The 21,672-nt window shown below is 57.0% G+C and overlaps 2 protein-coding genes across 4 annotated transcripts; one reads left to right on the top strand and one right to left on the bottom strand.

Annotated features, from left to right (window-relative positions):
• Positions 1-49: 49 nt before the first annotated feature.
• On the bottom strand, positions 50-13,100 carry ACTN3 (actinin alpha 3). The gene is made up of 21 exons (XM_082477986.1): positions 12,898-13,100; positions 9,218-9,332; positions 8,920-9,039; positions 8,531-8,617; positions 8,362-8,449; positions 7,807-7,885; positions 7,637-7,718; positions 6,838-6,923; positions 6,426-6,518; positions 5,731-5,961; positions 5,458-5,605; positions 4,274-4,424; positions 3,601-3,709; positions 3,364-3,504; positions 2,922-3,104; positions 2,109-2,243; positions 1,834-2,013; positions 1,264-1,410; positions 1,103-1,168; positions 448-606; positions 50-349 (listed from the first exon to the last, which is right to left on the bottom strand). The coding sequence occupies exons 1-21, from the start codon at positions 13,045-13,047 to the stop codon at positions 191-193; spliced, it is 2,709 nt and encodes a 902-aa protein (XP_082334112.1). The 5' UTR covers positions 13,048-13,100; the 3' UTR covers positions 50-190.
• An 802-nt stretch (positions 13,101-13,902) lies between these two features.
• Positions 13,903-21,596, top strand: ZDHHC24 (zDHHC palmitoyltransferase 24). Of its 3 annotated transcripts, none has more exons than XM_082477630.1 (3): positions 13,903-14,259; positions 15,450-15,727; positions 19,024-21,596. In XM_082477630.1, exons 1-3 carry the CDS (start codon positions 13,979-13,981, stop codon positions 19,317-19,319), a joined length of 855 nt encoding a protein of 284 aa, XP_082333756.1. In that variant the 5' UTR covers positions 13,903-13,978; the 3' UTR covers positions 19,320-21,596. The 3 variants fall into 3 exon arrangements, with proteins under 3 accessions (XP_082333756.1, XP_082333758.1, XP_082333757.1); XM_082477632.1 differs by lacking the exon at positions 13,903-14,259 and adding an exon at positions 14,270-14,431; XM_082477631.1 differs by lacking the exon at positions 13,903-14,259 and adding an exon at positions 14,270-14,452.
• The last annotated feature ends 76 nt before the right edge of the window (positions 21,597-21,672 follow it).

Genomic DNA, 21,672 nt, shown 5'->3' with positions numbered 1-21,672 from the left:
TGCCCAGAAGCCTGAGGGCCCAGCTTCTGCTTCAGGAAGCAAAAGGAGATGGAGAGAGGCCCACTATGGCTTTTTATTGAGAAACACTTGGCCGGTCATTCTCTAGGGCCCTTGCTCCGAGGGATGGATTGGATCAGCCAGAGGAAGCACCCTCTCTCCGGACTTGCATAGAGAACCTCAGGGGTCGAGGTCAGAGGTCGCTCTCCCCGTAGAGGGCACTGGAGAAGGCCACATAGTCCAGGGCTCCAGCTGGAGCCCCGGCCCCCTTGTAGGGCACCATGCGGTGGATGCAGTACTCGGCCTGCTCAGCTGGGAGTTCCCGCCGCAGCTCCTCAGGCGTGATGTAGTTCTGGGGAAGAAGAGGGATTGAGGGCCCACAGGTCCTGTTCCCTGCCCCCGCCCGCCAGCCCCCTGCACCGCCAGCCCCCTGCACCGCCAGGGACTCACCTTGTCTCCCGCCAGGATCTTGAACGAGGCCACAACCTGCTCAGCCGTGTCAGTCTCGGCTGTCTCTCGGGTCATGAAGTCGATGAAGGCCTGGAAGATCACAACCCCAGCTGCGTTGGGGTCCACCATGGTCATGATTCGAGCAAACTCCACTTCCCCCTGCAGGGTTAGAGGCCGGGCACCGTGCCCGGGGGTGCTTAAGCCAGGAGGGCTCCTGGTGTCCCCCTGGCCTGACAGCTCCAGTGACAAGGTGCCCCCTTTCTCCATAGACCGTCCGCTGCAGCCTTAGCTCTAGGTCTGGGAAATCCTTTCTGCTAGGCTGTGCTCTGCTTCCTGCCCGCAGCAGTGCTTCCTGCCCATGGCAGTGCCCCCTGCTGCCCGTCGGTCCTGACCTTTTCCTGGGCCTCTCTGTAGTGCTGTTCTGTGATGTAGAAACGTTGCAAGCTCAGGCTTTGGAGTCACACAGAACAAGGTCCAAATCTAGTGTCTTTGGGCAAGTTAATTTACCTCTCTGAGCCTTTGGTAGCCCCTGTGTGAAATGGGGTAATTCTCCCCAGCCCCAGGGGGTGGGTGAGGAGGAAATGAGGTCATGTGTGATGTGGAAGGGACACGGGCACAGGTGGGATGGCTGGGACGCGGCTGGGGGACACTCAACCAGGTCGTAGCCCATGGAGATGAGGCAGGCCCGGAAGTCGTCGGGCTCCATCATGCCATTCCGCTTCTGTAGTGAGGGAGCAGATGTCAGGCTCAGTCCCCAACACCCGCCCCCCCGCTGCCCCTAAGTCCACCACCGCACAGGGCTAAGCCCCTGCTGACCCGGTCAAAGTGGTTGAAGGATGCCCGGAACTCGTTGAGCTGCTCCTGGCTCAGGCCCTTGGCGTCTCGGGTCAGTATCTGGTTCTCCACCTCGTTGATGGTGCGGGCAATGGAGGTGAGCAGCTGCTCCCAGCCCACACGGATGTGCTGGGAAAGCAGAAAACAGGCTGGGTCAGTGGGTGGCCAGTGCCTGGCCACTAGGTCTGGCTCCACCCCCAATTCACTGTATGACCCTGGACAAGTCCTCCCCCTTGCTGGGCCTCTGTCCCCATCTGGAGTTTCCACAGAGTGACGTCCAGTGGCCCTTCCTGCCTTAAAGTTTGGTGATTTATTATGTATTACGTATTGATCAACCAGCCATGGCCAATCCAGGCCTGGGTTTAGACTGCTCTGTGACTGGCCAGGTCACTTTCACTCGCTGGGTCTCAGTATCCCCACAAGTACATTGGGGGACCTGGCCATGCTGAACTGGGGAACCCCTGGGGCAGATGTGCTGTGTCCAGCTGTGGCCACCCCAGGCTTCCCCAGCCACTGCCGCCTCCCCTCTGTCCTGAGCGGGTGTGATCCCACCTCCATGCTGTAGACGGTGTGCTTATTGTCGAACACCGAGCCCTCCTGCAGCAGCTGGTGGTCACCCTCCAGCCGGTCGATGTTGCTCTTGTAGTTGATGATGTTCTGCTCCTGCTGCCGCAGCCCCGCTATCTGCTCCTCCAGAGAGCCGGCCATTCCCGCTGCCAGGCGCCCCACTTCCTGCAGGGGGAGCCGGGCAGAATGAGGGCTCCCAGCTGCCGGTGGCCCAGCCCTGGCCCTACTCCCCCGGGCTGGCTTCATGATCCCAGCCTTACCTCCACCTTCCCCTGGATCCAGGGCCCGACGGCATTGGCCTGGGCTGCAAACTGCCGCCGGAGCCTCTCGTTCACCTGTTGCCTTGTCAGCTCCTCATGCAGCGTCTGGTCACGGCTGGGTACCAGCTTTAGGACCTGGGAGGGAGGCTGGTTGTGCCAGGGGCAGCTCTGGGAGTGGGAGATGGGCTCCAGCCCCTCACACTGCTCCTGCCGCTCTGAACCAAGGCCTCAGGGCTCTGTGGGGGGCAAGCTCTGAGCACTCAGCCTCTCTAGGCTCGTTTCCTCGTCTGCAAAATGGGGCCCATGACATCATTCTTAATGAACTTAGATTGTTTTATAAAGGATGTCCACACACCGGATCTAATTCTGCTTCAGTCAGGCCTGACAGGGGCTTCCCTGGTGGCACAGTGGTTAAGAATCCGCCTGCCGATGCAGGGGACATGGGTTCGAGCCCTGGTCCGGGAAGATCCCACATGCCATGGAGCAACTAAGCCCGTGTGCCACAACTACTGAGCCTGCGCTCTAGAGCCCGCGAGCCACAACTACTGAAGCCCGCGTGCCTAGAGCCCGTGCTCCACAACAAGAGAAGCCGCCTCAATGAGACGCCCGCGCACCACAATGAAGAGCAGTCCCCACTCGCCGCAACTAGAGAAAGCCCGCGCGTAGCAACGAAGACCCGACGCAGCCAAAAAAAAAGAAAGAAAAAATCACGCCTCACAGGAAAATGCTGCTGTTACGGCCATTTTACAGATCAGGGTGGTTAGAATGCATCTGAGCGGGGGGAGGCAGGGAAAGGCCACAGGTGGCACTGACCGTGTCCCACTTGGTGTTGATGTCCTGCGGGCTGAGGGCGATGTAGGGGTTGGTGGAGCTGGGCCGCAGCCCGTATGTTTGGCAGATCTTCTGGATCTCACCCTGGATGTTCAGGATGGCTCCCCTCTCTCGGTCGGCCTCGGGCAACGTTGCCTTGAACTGCTCGTGTGCTGTCACCAGGCTCTGGGGAGGGCAGGCAGGAAGCATCAACCAGCGCCCCTACTTCCCGCAGCAACAAAGGGCAGCAGCGTGCTCTGGGCCATCCAGTGGGGCCAGGGCAGCGGTGGCAGGAGAACCCAGGCCTTCCGTCTCCCAGCACTCGGGAACTGGGGTTTTTCTCTGGCCCCCCATTCCCCAGGAGCCCAAAGGGGTGGCTGACAGAAACAGGCCGCTTCCCTGTCATCTCATCCCACCGCCCCACACCTGGAACCCCTGTGCCCACCTGGGTCTCCTCCACCGAGTGCACCAGCCACACGTCCTGCAGGTCCTCCACGGCGCCGTCCAGCCAGTTGTTGAAGGGCGCTACCCGCCGGGCAAACTCCAGCTGCAGCTGGTCGATGGTCTCTAGGAGCTTCTCCATCCGCTAGGGGCCACAGGGACGGCCAGTCAGCAGCCTGCCCAGCAGGCCCTCTCACCTCCTCCAGTGTCCAGCCTCCACCTCCCTGGCCCCCAACCTCACCTCTAGCGCATCCCGCCTCTTCTGGGTCAACGTGCCCAGGTTGTCCCACTGGTCGCAGATGGCCTGGCAGCGGCTGTTCACCGAGGCCACCTCGTGGTAGTCTAGATCACTGGGGGCAGGAAGGGGGGCAACTTTGGGGCCAGACTCCAGCCCAGATTTCTTCCTGACTGCCCTCCAGGGGCTGGAACCTGGGCACAGTGGTGGTGAAGGCATAAGGGAGCCAGGGGAGGTGGGGGCGAAGCGGGGCTTTCCTAGAGCAGGGGCTTCCCAGCGCATTCCTGGGAGAAGGGGGTCCTCAGCTCCAGTCCCTGGAGGAGCTTGGGTGGAGGGGCAGGGCCTGGAGTTTCGGGGGCCAGTTTCCAAGAGGTGGCACAAGGCCCGGGCTGCTGGTGAGGATTGGGCCTGCCTGAAGCTGAAGGGAGCTGCCAGGTTTGGGGGCAGGTCGAGCGCCAGTGTGGGAAGAACGTGGGTAGCAGAGCGGGGTCTGGAGATGGGGAGAGGGTTACAGGAGGAGGGCAGAGTAAGTGGTGACGGGGAAGGACATGAGTACCAAGGCAGGGTTACCAAACCAGGGAAAGCAAAAGGTCTGGAGGGCTATGGGAGCAGGGAGAAGGGGTGGAGCCAGGTAGGGGCGTGGTCACCCCCGGGCTGCCCGGCGGCAATCCGCGCCTACTTGAGCTCCTGGGCCAGCGCAGCGATGTGCTCCACGCGGTCCTGGTGCGCCGCCAGGTCGCTCTCAGAGGCCTCGTGGCGCCGCAGCAGCGCCCGCACCTCCTGCAGCGAAGCCGACTCGTAGTCCCGCTGGCTCAGCATCTCCTCCTTCCCTGCTCGGAGAGAGGCCCGGCTCAGGTCACCGAGCAGCAGCCGCGACAGGAGCAGGGGGTCCAAGCCGGGCTGTGTGACCATGGAGGGCCCTCATCTGTGAAATGTAGGTGACCACACCTGCCCAGCCTACCCTCGGGGTTTGCTCTCACACACTAGTGTGATAAAGTTAAGTGAAGCTCCTGTTCCAGGGCATGGCCCGTGAGTGATGTCAGGGTCCCTTGACCCTGCACGATTTGGGGTGGCCCTTGGTACACTTTTGGTATTATTCGATCGCAAAGTGCTTTCCAATGACTCTGTGAACCCAGTGAGCCCTTGATCCATTTTTCCTTTGCTTACCCAGTGCCTGGCACTTGGTAGACCCTCTATGAATATTTGTTGGATGAATGAATAATGAATGTAAAAGTGCTTTGAGAATGACAGTTACCATAATTATGCAAATAAGACCACAGTCACAGTAATTGCAGCAGCAACCATTTATTGAGTGCCTCTGCATTTTGCAGAGAAGGTAACTGAGGTTTAGAGGTTCAAAGACCTGTCAGGATCACATAAGTGGCCGTATATTTAAGGAATTATTCTGTCAAACCACTGCTATTCAATATGTCCATAATCCATTATTAGCGTTCATTATTTTTTTAAGCAGGACTCATTCAGTTATAGGATTAAAATCCTTGATAGAATACAGAGCGAATGTTTTCACCCAGTGATATATTTGATTCATGTAATATTTTGGCATCAGTATACTTTGGGTATAATGTAAATGATGTTAGTGTGGGGACTCACCTTTGGACACCTGCCACATACACAAATAAAGTGCTAAATGACAAATTAATCAGAGCAGACCTACAGAAGACCAGAGCCAGGAGAAAGGGGCCTGAGTCTACAGATAAAGAAACTGTGGCCCCAAAAGGGGCAGTGACTTGACTGCACAGCAAGTCAGGGTGGGACTAGAAAACAGATCTCCAGCTTCCTTGCAGAACACCTACCCCCGACCAGTCTCCCCCCAGGACAGAATCAGGCCCCAGAGGTACCTACTCTGGGTCCAGGCTTCGTGCAGGGAGGCCTTCTGCTGGAACTTCTCTGCCAGGTGCTGCAGCCGCTGCAGGCGCCGGATCTCCGAGAGCAGCCAGTCCTCATAGCCCTTCTCTGCTTGCTGCAGCGCCCCCCATGCGTTGGCGATGTCCTGTGGGGCAGGCAGAGGTGCCCGCCATCACAGTTCACCCATTGTACAGATGGGGACAGAGAGTCCAAGGTCACCCGGAGGATGTGGGCAGGGCTGGGGTCACCACCTCCCCTGGCCTGGCTCACCGAGACCAGCTTGCCCTCAGATGGCATGAAGGCGGGCCGTTGGCTCAGCCGCAGCTTGGTTTGCAATGTGTTGAAGTTGATCTCCAGCTGGCACTTCTCCTGCACGCGGGGCGGCTTGTGCAGGCGCCGGTAGTCCCGGAAGTCCTCCAGCCTGCGCTGCATGGCGTTCATGCTGGGCTCGCCGATGCGGTTCTCCAGCCACGGCACGGTGCGGCGGATCCATTCCAGCAGCTGCGGGGCCAGGCAGGGGCAGAGCAGAGAGCGCTGAGTGGGCCTGCTCACCTCACCCACCCCTCTCCACCCACACCCAAGCTGTGGCCAGAAGGCCGGGCCTCAAGCAGGGTGGGGGTCCCCGCTCGTCAGGGCAGGAGCAGGACGGTTAACTTCCGAGTCCAGGGACCAGTGTAGGTCGGCAAAGCACAAAGGGCCAGGAGACTGGCTGAAGATGAGTGAACGGAGAAATGAACGAGTAGCTGGATGGATGATGAGTGGATGACAGGAGCCTGGGTGGGCGGAAGGGGGCAGGGGGTGGGTAAAGATGGCAGGAGGAGGCTGGGAGAGGCCACGGCTACTCTGAGGAGAGGGAGGCTCTGCAGGTCCAGGCCAGGGCTCAGCTGGGTTGGGAGGAGCGGCAGGGCCGGGTTGGGAGAGCACAGGTAGGGGAGAGGGGGCGGTCCTCTCAGCCCCAGCCTCACCTCACTGGCCAGCTTCTCGTACTCCTCCATCAGCTTCTCGTTCTCCTGGTTCACGGCCAGCACCTTGCAGATCCTGTTGGCGGCTGTCTCTGCCTGTGGTGGGAGTGGGCAGAAGGGCTGGCGTTAGAACAAGCTGCCACAGACACCCCCGACCCAGCCTCCCTCTGTAAAACCTTCAAACCTGGGCCCATGCAACAGAGGAGAGGATGAGGGGGCACATCTTGTGGGGTAAGGATGGGCTTCCAGGCCAGAGGCCTCCGCGCCTGAGCTCCCCCAAGGATCGAGTATGTGCGGCTGGGACGGTGGCACTCCCACCCACGTGGGGCCTGGCACCTCCAAATGTGGAGGTGCTGCCAAGCCTGGGCCCCTGGGCCCACACGCCCAGCCCAGGCAGCAGCAGCCGAGCCCCTACCTGCTCCGCCCCCGCGAAGGCGTGGTAGAAGCAGGAAACGTAGGTCATGACGGCCTTCTCATCGGGCTTTGGGGTGTTCACGATGTCTGCGGGATGGCAGTGAGGTGTCGACTGGCCGAAGCCAGGGATGGGGAGTGGGCCCCTGTCCCCACCCAGGCAGAGAGTTCCCTTGGGACGGTAGGGTGCAGAGACATCTAGTCATGTCCACTAGCTGCCAGATGCCCCAAACCCAGCTCTTCCCTGGAGCCCTCTCGGATCACCCCAGGGCCTAGCAACCTCCCCCTCTGTGGGGTGAGGGGAGCATGAGGGCGTGGGTGAGTGAGCAGACACTGTAGCCCTGATGAGGCCCCAGTCCGCACTGCCTGGTTTCTGTAACCATCCCATACCTTGGTCTGTCTGTCTGTCTGTCTTTCTCCTAAGTTCACATCCAGGGTACCAGGCACAGTAGGTGCCCAGAAAATGTTTGCTGGTTCAACTGACTAAAGCCTTTATGGGCACAGGGACAAGAGGCAGGACCCACCCGAGAGCAGCTCCCAGAATGGGTGACCGTCATGCCGCCAGGTGACCCAGGTAACTGGGCTATGAGGTAGAAGGCGGAGCCATTACATAAGGCAGAGGCGGCAGAGCCTGGTTCCACTGGGTGGAGAGGGACAGGGGACCGGATAAGGGCTCCTGGAGAAGGGGGCCTGTTGGCAAGGAGGATTGCGCCCAGGGAGCAGGGTGAGGGGCAGGGCGTTCCGGGAGGAGGGAGGAGCAGGGGCAAAGGTGCGGAGGTAGGACCTGCGAGGACGACTCTCACCTTCTGCATCCAACATCTTGGGGATGTCCAGGTACTTCTCTGCCACCTCGAAGGCAGTGTTCAGGTTGCCGATGGGGTCATCCTAGATGGTGTGCGGGAGCGGGGGAGAGGTGAAAGGTCAGCTGAGGGCAGAGACTGGGGAGTCGGGGCTGGGGGTGGCGGAGGCCTACCTTGCGCAGTTTGGTGTAGTCAATGAGGTCGGGGCGGTGCCGGTGGATGAGAGCACAGAGGGCCAGGCCGTCCTTCCAGCTGGACAGAGAGAAGGGGGGTGTGGGCGTCAGGCCTGGGTTCAAGCTGCGGCCCTGTCCTACCCTTGTCCCAGGAGCACCTCTATCAGGATGGCCTCATCTGTAAAATGGAGTAAAGTCCAAACTCCTTGGCTTGGCATTTAAGGCCCTTGATTGCCAACCTGGGACCATTTCCTCCAAGCTCATCATGGTTCCTTCACATCCCTGTGCTTAAGCTACACCAGTTTCTAGATGTTTTTGGTCTCCAGGTCTTTGCTCACAAGGTTCCCTCTGGCTGGAACACCCTTCCCGGGATGTCTCCCGTGCTCCCTCCTCCAGGAATTTCCCCCGTGCCCTCCTGGATTCGATTCAACATTGACCGAGTCCTCCTATTTTCAGACACTGTTGCAGGAACTTGGCTGTGACCTCTTCTGCCTCGTGGCTTATGCCAGGGCCCAGAGCCCGGCTGAGGCCCCACACGCTGATGGGCAGACGGACCTGGTGTGGAAGTTCTGCACATTGACGTTGCGGTACGGCGCCGTCTTCCGCTGACACCACAGGAGCAAGCCCTCCTTGGCCGAGGTTTCTGGGCGGGGACGGGGGTGAGTGTTGGTTGGGGAGGGCTTTGGGCCAGCCCTCTCACCCTACCTGCCTCCTTGCCGCTCACCTTCCACGGAGATGTCCTGGATGGCGAAGCGAAGGATGATGGTCCAGATCATGCCCAGGGTCATCTTCAGGTTCCCGTCGACAACCTCTGCAGAGTGGGGGGGTGGAGACACACTCCGCCTGGCACTCGAGGCCTTGGCTGCCCTCCCCCTGCTCCGCCCTCTGGCCCTTGTCCCCATCCCAGGGCCGGCATCTAGTAGGTAGGTGCTCAATCATTTTCCTTCAAAATGATTCACTGAACACCTACTGGGTGCCAGGTCCTGCGCTGGCACTTTGGGTACCTTGGCTCCTGACAGTCCCGCCTGCGAGGCACGGACGGTTATCCCCATTGTTGCGATGAGGGACCGCACCCCCGGCCCCTGCCCAGGCCTCCTCCTGCCATCGCCTCACCTTCGGCACCGATGGACACCAGCTTCACCCCCTTGCTGGCAATGAAGTCCAGGGCCTTGTTGACATTGGCGATCTTGTGGAAGCGCATCTTGCCTTTGTCTGGCCTGGACAGCCTCTCTCCTGGGTGTGAGGGGAGAGGTCAAGGGTCAAAGGTCATGAGAGGAAGCTGAAGACATGGTCCTCAAACTTCCCCCTCCCTCAGCAATCCCCCTCCAGCACTCTGATGCCACTACTCCCCCAGTTCTCTGGGTTTTCCCCTGGGTCCTGGGGTCCCTGTGCACTGATTTGCACCCCTCACCTGAAATGACCTCCAGGAGCAACATGAGTTTGAGGCCATTGCGGAAATCCTCCTCGATGTTCTCGATCTGGGTGCCAGCCTTGCGCAGGTGCGAGTTGCACCAGGCAGTGAAGGTCTGGGGGCAGAGGACAGTGCTCAGACCCTAGCGCTGAGGACAGCGCCCTGGCTCCTCTGTCAGGGCAGATCTCAGAGCCCAAGGCCCTGGATTCAAGTACCGGCTCAGCCACTGACTTGCTGTGCATCTGGGGCCAGCCCCTTTCCCTCTCTGAGATTTAATTCTCCTGGAAAAGGAGAAATGGGGTCTGGGGCCCATTCAGGTCCCAGTGTGGACTTGGGGTGCCTCACTGCCGGCACAACAGCTTGTGCCAGTCTCAAGCACTGAAGGGGGAATTAGAAACCTGTAAAGCAGACACTCCAAAGTGTGGGGCTCTCTGAGGCACAAGGGTCAGTGCAGGGTGATACTGCCTCAAATCTGAAAAATTCTGGGTCGAAGCACAGATAGCTGAGGGACTGTGCACCTGTGTTTTTATTATCTCAGCCTCACCGACCTCTTAAGGCTGTTGTGAACTGGCCTTCAAGCAGACCGTGAGGCTGCAAGAGCTTTCTGCAGGCTGTAGAGGATCAGCTGGACACTCAGGCCCAGCCTGACCTAGTTTCTGGAGAAGACTGCCCTCCCTCTCCGGCCAGTGTGCTTCTGCCTCAGCCTCTGTCTGAGATGGGCGGGGTGGTATATGGCTGTGTGTCTTTGGGGGATGGCAGTGACCTAGAGCTTGGTGCACAAGTTTCTACCAACCTACCAAGCCTCAAGGCCCTGGATTCTGCCATCAGCACTCCTTGGTGGAATCCATACTTGGGCTCCAATCCCAGCTGAGCTACTCACTCTCTGTGACCTGGGATGTGCCCCTTGACCTCTCTTGGGCTCAGTCTCTCCATTTGCACAATTAAGGGTTCAGACTCAGTGATGTCTCAGGTCCTTCTTCCCCTGACCTTGCAGGATTCTGGAATTGAGAGCATCCCCCTGCCACCGCCAAGCAGATACTCCAGGGAGGTGGCCCTGGAAATCATTTGGAATTCTTTCCTTCCGCTGTGTAAGTGGGTGCTGAGCACTAAATTGACGGGGCCCCGAGCACAAGAGAGGGCAGTTGGATTCTCTGGAATTCCTTCCAACCCTGGAGTCTCAGATGCTCTGGGTCGAGATAGGGCAGGAGGAAAGGCAGGACGGGGGGCCTCCGTGGTGGAGGAAAGGGCATTCTTTCATCTGACAAACATGACTTTTAATGAGATTTGCTCCTTGCCCTAAAGGAACTCACAGTCAGTCAAAGAGTCCTGTTGGTCTGAGAAGTGCTGGGAGGGACTAGTATTGGGGAGACTAGGGGAGGAGTTCTTCATATCAAGTGAGGGACCTCTTGGGGAAGGTTAATAATTGATCAGAACTGTGATGGAAGAGCAGGAGTTACTCAGGCAGGGAAGGGCAGGCAAGGGCATTCCAGGCAGGGGCAGCCACATGGGCAAGTGCTTGGCGATGAGAAACAGTTACTAGGTCTGCGGGGCTACAGCTATCTGGGCACTGCTCTGGGGGTGTTGGGGTATACGTGGTGAGAGGCAGGCCGGAGGGGCGGCAGAGGCCAGGTCATGCACGATCTTGAGTGCTAAGCCAGGGAGTCTGAACTTGATCTTGAGGGCAACAGGGGAAGCTTTCAGGCACAGGAGGGGGAGGGGCAGCACTGTGTTTTAGAAAGCTCATTCTGGTCGCAGAGGGGAGGCAAATGGCTTGGCAGAGCAGAAGGGAGAAGTGAGGAGGTGCCGACTGAGACCAGGGTGAGGGAGGAAGGGTGTCAGTGAGTGGGACAGGGCAGGATCAAGTGGATGAGATGGAAACATTTGTCCTTGCTAGAATATAAGCTCCCTGAGGCGGGGTCTTTACTTTTGTCCCCTGCTGAATTGCTGGCACCTAAAACAGTGCCTGGCACATACTAGGACCTCCCTAAGAAACAATGAATGAATGTTTGCAATGAGGTTGAATAAAGAGGACTCGGTTATCAGGTGGGAGGAGGCAGGAGTGCTTCAAGACATGGAGGAGAAGCAGGCATGGGGGTGGAACTAAAGCTGAGCACAGAGATGTTCATTACATTGTAATAAACAATGTTAGATGAGAAACAACCAGAATGTCCAACTCCAGGGGGTGCTGATGAATTTACAGAGAGTCTACTCTATGCAATCATTGAATGAGTCGATGAGGTGGGTGGCTGTAAGTTGGGTTGGAAGGATGCTCCTGATATTTTAAGTGATGAAAGCAAGTTACAGACTAGCCTGTATCTTATGAGGGGCATGTGGACCTGGATCTGGGAGAGGCCTGGGTGGGTGGGTGGGTGGGGGGATAGGAGTTGTTGCAGAGCAGATGGCAGCTGGAGCCAGGGGCAGGGATGACATCACCGGGAGATTGCTGGACCCAAGGACCACAGCCCTGCTTGGAGACAGGTGCAGGAGGAGCCTGGGGCGAGGCGTGTCACCCCGGGCACCCTAGCTGAGTCAGCTGAGCCTCCCAGCCCCTGGGGTCATCTCCTGTCAACTAACCCAGTGGAAATGCTCTGATTCTAAATTCTGGGATTCTCAGATCCTGCAAATTCCACCAAACACCCCTGTTCCCCTGCCCTTTCCTGGACTCATACACTGTTGGCAAGTGCTGAGCAGGGTCTAATGACCTTGTGGTACACTCCTACTGCTGTCCTGCCACATTCCCCAAAGTTTCCTCACTCCAGCCTGGATCATTTTCTCTTTTGGGTCCCCAGGTGTCCTGCCCCCTCCACTTGGGAAAGTCTGGGAGTGAAAATAGATCGGGGAGGGGAGGCCCGAGTGCCTTACAAGGCTGGGCCTGGGCAGCAGCTGCCCATGTGCCCCTCTCAGCTCCTCCAAGGTGCTGCCTCAGCACGAAATGTCTATCTGGCCAGAGAGTCAGGTTACCTACCACGAAAGGGAACCCAGGGCTCCCCTCCTCCCCGACCTCATGGCCTTTTCAGCAGATTCAGGGCCGCTGGGGTGAGGAGGGGTATCTTGGGAAAGAATGGGGGTGGGGCAAGCAATGGGCAAAGACCCTCAGGTTGCGGGGCGTCCTGTTTTCTGACAGCATATGATTTGGGTCCTATCTCAGCCCCAGTTTCCTCATTTGACAGTTGGGATAGAGTGACCACGGACACCACGCTGGAGAGAACATAGAGAGGGTGGGGAAGGGGTCTGGGACGGTTACCCCTTCCCCACACTCCCAAGTCCTCTAGCTGCCTGGCTGCACGTCCGCAGGTGGGGTCTGGGAATATTTCACTAGAGAGTGGGGTTGTGGAGACAAAGATCATTCTTCCCGACCCCACCCACACCCCGAACTTGGATCTCCCGGGCTTTGCCCAAACCATATTCCTTAGCAGAAGTGGAGCAGTGGGCCCAGGGGAATGAACCCTGTGGGGTGGGGACCCCAGAAACTCTTCTTGTCCTCCTAAACCCCTCGTGAGGGTCTCCAGCCCTCTATTCGGGCCCTGGGGGACAGCAGAGGACTGATGGGCAGAGCCTGGGCGAGGAAGTGGCACTGAGGGTTAAGACAGGCTCTGCCCTTGACCTGCTGAGATGCCAAGGACAAACCGCCTGGCTTCTCAGACCTCAGTTTTGCCATGAGAAAATGGGCTAGCACTCACTTTCCGCTGCTGCTTCTCCCAGGCCGGGTCCAGCAGCAGGTCGCGGTCCCAGTCCTCCTCCTGTTCCATGTACTCGCCGCCCCTGCCGCCGCCGCCCGCGAAGGGCCCCTCCGCGGTCCCCAGACCCTCGGGCTGCATAACCATCATCATCTCGCTCGGGCTCCTGGCTCCGCTCCGCTCGGCGGGCTCCAGAACATGGGGGCCGCGTTAAGTAGCACCCGGCCCAGCCCCGGATCGGATTCCCGCTAAATATGGGGGAGGAGGGCGGGGCCGGATGGGGGCGAGGCCACTCGGGTCGGGACCAGGCAGCAGGTTGTCCTGAGGCTAGGAGACTGCAGAATTTGGGGGCACTGGGGTGTACCCCGTGGCGGAGATCCGGGGTTCGCGTTCCGGCTCCGCAGCTTGGGCGCTGTGTGACTCTTGGGAAAGCCACGGGCCCTCTTTGAGTCTGTTTCCTCACGTGTACAACGAAGATGACGATAATAATAGTGGCTGGAGACTGCTCTAGAAGCTACCTTTTGGGCCTCCTCATGACCCTTTTCCTGCGCCGCGCTGGTGGGGAACACGGAGCACTATTCCCATTTCACAGTCAGAAACACCGAGGCGCCGAGCTGTTTTGAATGTTTTCTGGGGTGATGAAGGGAGACACTAGAGCATGGGGAGGGGCTCCAAGCCAGCTGGATGGGCCAAGGCAGGGGTAATATCGGGGCGACTAGGGTGAGAGAGGTAATGTGCTGAGCCGCGAATCCCCGAGGCCACCCAGGCTGCAACTCAATCCTCCCGGAGTGCCGGCCAGCGGCACCAGTGTGCGGGACTTCTGCGGGAGGGGCGGGGCCTGCGCGGGTGGGCTGTAACCGCGCTGCCCTACCGGCTTTAGCGCCAACGAGATTCCAAGCATCTCTTTGGCTCGTTCGGCCGTTCAATCACATCTCCGTATCTGCGGGCCCTCCCTGTGAACCTGAACGCTCACTCGCCCCTTCAGAGCTTCTATTGGTCGTAGCAGACGTCCGTTTGCCACTCTCCCCGCCCCAATACGGAAGCGGCAGGGTACCCGGGATCCGACCGCTAGTGGGTCCAGGCCATGGGGCAACTCTGGGCTGTGGGGGACGCGGAGGCGGCGTCCGCGCGGCTTCCTCTTGTGCTCACCGCGCTGTGGGCCGCGGCCGTGGGCCTGGAGCTGGCCTACGTGCTGGTACTGGGTCCCGGACCGCCCCCACTGGGACCCTTGGCCCGGACCTTGCAGCTTGCGCTGGCAACCTTCCAGCTGCTCAACCTACTGGGCAACGTGGGGCTCTTCCTGCGCTCGGACCCCAGCATCCGGGGTGTGATGCTGGCCGGCCGTGGTCTGGGCCAGGGCTGGGCGTGAGTGGGGCACGGGATCTGGCGGGGGGGAGAAGCGGGAGCTTTGGGCAGGGGGAGGGCCTCAGGACCTGAAGATGTTAGAACCAGTTTACAGTAAGATCCGCTTGAACCAGACGGCAGAAGGAGTATCATTCATCCACTTACAAATATTCGAGTACCTACTACGTGCAAGGTACTATTCCAGGCACTGGAGGTACAATAAAACATATTCCTGATTTCAGGGAGGGGGCAGATGATAAACTTTAGGCGTAATAAGTCAGCAAATAATGTAGTATGTTAGAAGGTGTTGGTGGTAAGGAAACAGAGAGAGCAGGATAAAGGAGACTCAAACTGCAGTTTGAAATAGGATGGTCAAGGTAGGCCTCATTGAGAAGGTGGCATTTGAGCAAAGACTTGAAGGAGGGGGGAGAGTTAGCCACAGTCATCTGGGGGAAGAATGTTCCAGGCAGAGGGAACAGATAATGCAAAGACTCTGGGGCATTTGTGTGCCCAGCATGTTCCAGGAACAGCAAGACAGCAAGTGTGGCCAAGGTGGAGTGAGAGGGGAGAAGAGAAGTCAGAGACGTAAAGACCTTGTAAGACCTCGAAGACTTTGCTTTTCACTAGAAGTGAAATGGAGAGCCATTGGAGGGTTTTGAGCAGAGGAGGGACATGACTTAGATTTTATTTATTTGATTTATTTTTTTCTTGGCCGTGCCGGGGATCAAACCCGGGCCCTCGGCAGTGAAAGCACGGAGTCCTAAGCACTGGACCTCCAGGGAGTTCCCCTGACTTAGATTTTAAAAGGATCAGTCTGGCTGCTGGGGTGAGACTACACCAGTTGGGACAAAGGTGGAGTCAGGGAAGCCAGGCAAGAGGCTGTTGCAATAATCCGGGGGGGAGCTCATGGTGACTTGGACGGAGGTGGTAACAGTGGAGGACAGGAGAAGTTTGCTTCCGGATGTTAGAGACCAGAGAAAGGCCTCAGGACTGGGGCTCTCAGAGCTGGAAGAGCCCTCAGACCTGCTGTGCCAGGAATGGAAGGGCCTGGGAAGTGGTGTTTAGCCTGCATTTACCTGTGAAGAACCTGAAGCTTAGAGAGGGCAGGGGCTGTGCCTGCTTTCCCAGGATGGGCTCAGGGGCTGACCGGGCATGAAATGGGGGCACTCAGAGCTGCTGGGGGAACTGACCCTGTGGTTCCTTCCCTGCAGTTACTGCTACCAGTGCCAAAGCCAGGTGCCACCGCGCAGTGGGCATTGCTCTGCCTGCCGCATCTGCATCCTTCGCCGGGACCACCACTGCCGCCTGCTGGGCCGCTGCGTGGGCTTCCACAACTACCGGCCCTTCCTGTGTCTGCTGCTTCACGCCGCAGGTGTCCTGCTGCACATCTCTGTGCTGCTGGGCCCTGCCCTGTCAGCCCTGCTGCGAGCCCAGACACCCCTCCACACCGCCGCCCTCCTCCTGCTGCCCTGGCTCATGCTGCTCACAGGTGGGGGGCCGGGGAGGCCTGCACAGGGAGGCAGAGGCCCATTCTGGTGGGCGATGGGATTTCCGGCTGGTTCTCCAGGCAGCGCCCTGGGGACCTAGTCCCAATGTCAATTACGGGAGGTGAGGGGGGCCTGGTATTCACTTGGGTGTGCGGTCTGGTAAAATACAGGGCCTCAACGTAGGTACAGAGTTCTGGCTGAGCGAATCAGGGGAGGGTTCCAGAAGGTGGTGGCAGGGGAGGAAAGACTAGTGGGATTTCACCTAGAGGGGGATGGGACGGTGAGAGAGCATTCTAAGTGGGGGGCATTCGGAGCTAGGGGAGCAGCGTGAACAAAGGCTTGGAGGTTGGGCACGGAGTAGTGAAGGCATTTGATGGGAATTATCAGAATTAAGGCTAGGGCAGTAAGTGAGGACTGGATGGTGGAGGGCCTTGAATGGAGTGTGAGGAGATGGCCCTTACTTGACTGGGCAGTGGGGAGCCAGTGAAAGTTACAGGCAGGGGAAGGTCCAGTCTTGGAAGTGGGGAGGGGACGTTTTGAATCAGGAGACTGATTGAGAGGCTGTGTTCTGGTTGACACTTTCCTCTGACACCACCCAAGGTAGAAACCCCACTGGTTTTTATACTTTGTTCTCTGCCCCCCAAAATGCTTCGGGCTTTCTTTTCCCTGACTCCTTCCTCCTGACCTGTCCACGGTCCTCTCTGTAACCTTGTCCTGCAATTACTAAACTCCCTGACCACTCTGAATAGTGGTTCTGTCTCCTCATCCTATCCAAGCCCAGCTCTGTCCCCAGGACCCCCCTCCCTGCAGCCCAGAGGGGGTCTTGGGAGGCCCAGTGGGGCTGTCAGGGTCTTCCTGTGCCCACACTGGCTTCCTGAGCAGCCCTCCTCTGCCCTCCTCATGACCCCCTGCCTCCACTGAGACTCAAGCCCTCCAGCTGCTCCTGTCTGCACGCCCCCAACCCCCGGTCATCCACGGTCTCCCACTCGCTTCCCCCAGTCACTGAAGACTTGCGCTCCGGCCCCTCGTCTCCCTCTCAGCCCTGGGCCTTGCTGAAGGCATAGGTATCTGAAAGCGTGGATGAATGGCCCCAGTTGTTCAGCCTCTTGACCTTCTCCTCCCCTCCTCCCTTCCCCTACTCCCACATCCCCCCGCCCCGAGTCGTGTCAGAATCCAAAGTGTGTCACCTCCCAGAGCACCCCATGTCACCCCTCTCTCTGCCCCCACCGCCTCTCCTATCCATCTCTCACTCTGTGCTCCGCGACACCTGCTCCGGAGCTCCTGGCCCTCACCTTTCTGTCCATCAGCACCTTTCCCCCTCGCTGCCCTGGGTCCAGCGTAGCGCCCTCATTCCACCAGCCTTCTGCAACATTTCATCTCAAGCCTTTTTGCTCCGTCCTCCTTCCGCTGTGCCTTCCTGGCTTCTCTGTGTCTGCCCTTGGCTGCGGAGAGCTGCCAGAGATGCCTGGGACTATATGGCAGTTGCTATCATGCCACGTTCATGGCTGCTGACCTCAACAGGCCCTCAGCGGTGCCTGGCTGCCCTGCTTTCTCATAAGCTTCCTCCCCCTAATGGCTGCAGCTCAATTCTTCCCACTTTCCTGTCCTCCAAGCCCCAACCTCTCTTGAAAATACATCACAGAGGAAATTAGACATCAGATGGCACGTCCAGAATCGGCTGTCCCGTCCTGGGGGCAGAAGCTGACTGCCCCAGCTCCTCCTGGTGCCCGACCCCTCCTCCCCTCTTGGAGACCTCACACCGTGTGTCGCTTCTCCTCCTGCCACTCCAGGCTCCCTCCACTGGCCTCCTTCGGGCTTTCCCACCTGGTACAAAGCCTCTCTTCACCCCACGTCCTCCTCTTCCAGCTCATGCCTTCTGGCTCTTCCATCAGCAGCCAAGTCAAAGGACTTGCCTGGGCTCATAGGCTGCTTTTCCTTGCCTCCCACCCATTCCTGCACCTGCTCCAAACTGACTTCTGCCCCCACCCGTCCTCCGAGACTGCCACAGTCCCCAGGCCTCTGTCTCCACAAAACCCAGAGAACCCTTCTGTGTTCTTTTCTTGCTTATGAGACCTTTCAGCCTCATAAAACTGCTGGCCTTCAGCCTCCTTAAAGGGCTCTACGCTTGACGTCCCCGACAGCTTGTACTTTGGGGTTTCCTCCTTCCTTCCTGGTTTCCCTATATCTGATCCCTAAGGACCTGGTTTCCTGGCTGAGGTCGAGATGCCGTTCTCATCTCCCTACACACTCTGCCGGGTCTCGGAACCGCCCGGGTACCAACCACTCACAAATCTGCGCATCCAGCCTGGGCTTCTCTCCTGAGCTTCCAGAACTGTCCACTCACTTGTCTCGCAGGCACCTCTCCATCCTGCCTCAGGACCTTCAAACAGAATGTGTTCTCCCCTCTTCACTTAGCAAATACCTCCTTAACCTTCAGGCATCACCCAAAATATCACTGTCCAAATAGATGAAGTTTATTTCCCTGAGCCTCTTAATACGTTTCCATGTCATCTCCCCGCCAGTAGGCTCTCTTTTTTTATTGAAAAAACATTCACATAACATGAAACTCATAATTTTAACCATTTTCAAGTGCACAATTCAGTTGCATTTAGTATATTCGCAGTGTTGTGCAGCCATCACCACTGTCTAATTCCAGACCATTTTCATCGCCCCCAAAAGAAACCCTGTACCCATTAAGCAGTCACTCCCTATTTCCCCCTAGTGCCCCCAGCCCCTGGCAACCACTAATCTTCTGTCTCTATGGATTTGTCTGTTTGGGACATGTCATATAAATGGCACCATACGATACATAACCTTTTGTGTCTGGCTTCTCTCGCTCGACATAACATTTCACGGCATCTTGTAGTTCATTAGTTCACCTGATACTTATTACCTACTGTGGGTCAAGATGATGCAAGATGCTGTACTTTTCCATTGTCACACACATCACAGCTGTAATTAAGTAACTGAGACATGATCTCTTGAAGGTCTGTCTGTGAGCTCCCTGAGGTCGGAGATGCTACCTGCCATTCATCCTGGTATTCATGGGGGGTGCACACAAGTTTGTGATGCGTGAGTGAAAGTCATATCTAGGGCAGGGGGCTGTGTCTGCCCGTTTCACCAGCGTGTTCCCATCAGCCGGCATGGGTTGGCCAGGGAGCAACAACTCAGTGTTTGCTGAGCGGAGCAATGCGCCCTGCTTCATGGTGGAGTAGGGGACGGGAGGAGGGCAGGAGCTGGGCTCTGGGACGGCTGGGCCTGCTGCTTCTCCTTGACCCTCTCTGCTCTCTCCTTGCAGGCAGAGTGTCTCTGGCGCAGTTCGCACTGGCCTTCGTGACCGACACGTGTGTGGCGGGTGCACTGTTGTGCGGGGCTGGACTGCTCTTCCATGGGATGTTGCTGCTGAGGGGCCAGACCACGTGGGAGTGGGCTCGGGGCCAGCACGCTTACGACCTGGGCCTCTCCCACAACCTGCAGGCGGCCCTGGGGCCCCGCTGGGTCCTTGTCTGGCTCTGGCCCTTCCTGGCCTCCCCGTTGCCGGGGGACGGCATCACCTTCCAGACCACAGCTGATGTGGGACTCATGGCTTCCTGACTCCAGGAAGAGCCTGAGCTGTACGAGGAGTGGGGAACAGGAGAGGGGACTCAAATAACTTATTTCAGGCCCACCCCCAGCCTCAGAAGGGGAGGCAGGCTGGTACGCTGGTACTTGATGCCTGCTTTCAGCAACTCGAGCCCCGCCCTTAGCCTTGCCCTTGCCCAGCTTGGACTCCTAGTGTCCAGGGCTTGGGCCCTGCGGCTCTGCCTCTATCAGTGGCCCCTGAGTACAGCGAAGGGTCTGGCAGGGGGCTGCTCGGCCTGCCCAGCTGCCCCTTTGCCAGGTTAATAAAGTGCCCACTTGGTTCTTGGACTCCCTCCATCTTTGTGGGTTTCTGAACCTTCACTGTTTCCCAGGCTGCTGTTTTTGGTTCCTCTGATTGTCAGGCCTGGGAACCACAGAATGCCTGAGGGTGTGAGGAGCCAGGGCTCTGCCTCCTGCGGCCTTGGGGCGGGGGGTGGCCAGCAGCTTAAGGCAGAATGTAGTGATCCAGGGTATGAGAATCCAGAATTCTTTCCCAGGTTCAGTGCTTTATAGTTAGGAACATTCCACAGCAACAATTTCAATGAACTTCTCTCCAGCTAACCCGGTGCACTGGGCAGCAATTATGTGGGTGATAAAGCCCTGAGAGTTGATGTGATAAGATCACGTGGTAGTAAATGGAGGAGTCCGGATTTGAACCCAGATCTTTGTGCTTTCTCCTTCACCCTTGAACAGCCGAAAAAATCAAGGCAGAGAAATCAGGTGGGGATGTTCAAGCATCTGTGCTGGCTGGATGGTGCTGAGACTGGTAAGCTCCTCCTCTCTGGACTCTTCAGGAGCTACTTGTTAAACACTTTTATTTAAATATAGTAAATAGACATTTCCAGTTAAATGCGGCAGGTTTAAACATGTGAGTTTGTTTCCTCTTAAAATCTAAAATGATAGTAAAGAAATTAAAAATGATGTAAATTTACAAAGACAAAGAAAATAGGAGGGAGACAGCACTAGACCAAAGAGCCTGACAACATTCTGAAAGATGGAAAGTGGATAGAGGCTAATTTACTCTCTTAGAGAATTAGAACTTGAAATTAAGCGTTCCCCTCTTGGAGGGGCCGAGAGGCAGCCCGATTGCCCCCAGGAGCCCTGGAGATGTTCACCGTGGAAGGCAAGGTTTGGGGCTGACAGTAGGGATGGGACTGATTCAAGGTCTCTATGAGAAGCAGCTAGGTTGCCCCGCCCCCCAGGACCCACCTGACCCCTTGCTACCCCGCTGGGGTGGAGGCGGGGGCTTTTCGATGAAGCTTTGCATCTCGGGGGCCCTGGGGAGGGTGGGGGTGAGGGACTGGACCAAAAATGGAGTTAAGTGAAAACCTACAAGTGCTGCTGGGGAAGGGGGGTAGTCCTTCAGTGACATGGCAGGCTTGCCTTCCAAGAACCCTCAGAGAAGCCCACCCTTCTGACAGGCCCCGCCCATGCCCACAAAGGTTTGAGCTGCTAAGACTTCTTTGTTTTTCTGAACAGCATGCTCTGTTACTAGTTTTTAACTCTGTTAGGAACTTGGTGTACTTGTCACTTTGTGCTGTACATAAGCATTGGCAGACTTCTGTTTCCTCTACTGCTTTACCCCTCACCCTCCAGGATATCTTTTCTTGTTTTTTTTTATAGTGAAAATATACAAGGAAATATTTATAAAATAGAAACAACACCCTCCCCCCCCATTTAAGAAATGGATACTATTTCCTTTGAGGCCCCTGCTGTGCCCCTCCCTGGTAGAGGAAACACTGTGCTGTCTTAACCGTCCCCTTGCTTTGCTCTGTGATTTTATTACATATGTTTGTACTGGTTTTGCATGTTTTTGAATTTTATATAAACGGAGCCACACCATGTTTATTCTTCTGTGATTTGCTTTTTCCTTCAGTAATGTGTTTCTAAGATTTATCCAAATTAATGTGTGTGGCTGTAGAGCATTCCTTTTCCTTGCTGTATAGTGATCCATTGAATATACCACAATTTATTTTTCTCTCTTGTCCCACTGATCATTTTATCTACCCCTGTGTATGATCTCCTAAGATCTATACTTGGCCCTTGCTCTTCCATATAAATTTTAGAATCAGCTTGTCAAGTTCTACCAATAAAAACCCCCCTTGAAATTGTGAATGGAACCTAACTGACTCTATATAGATCAGTTTGGGGAAAATCAACATCCACATGAAATTGAATTTTCCAGTTTGTGAACATGGTGTATCTCTCCATTTAATGTTTTCAATAAAGTTATGTATGTTTTCTCATAAAGATCATGCCTTTTTTGGTGAGATTTATTCTTATGTATTTGATATTGTGATGCTATCATTCATAGTTTATGAAAATA

The sequence above is a fragment of the Balaenoptera physalus genome (assembly GCF_965194825.1).
Source record: "Balaenoptera physalus genome assembly, chromosome: 10".
Classification (NCBI taxonomy): Eukaryota; Metazoa; Chordata; class Mammalia; order Artiodactyla; family Balaenopteridae; genus Balaenoptera; species Balaenoptera physalus.
This window is presented reverse-complemented; position numbering and strand designations above follow the sequence as displayed.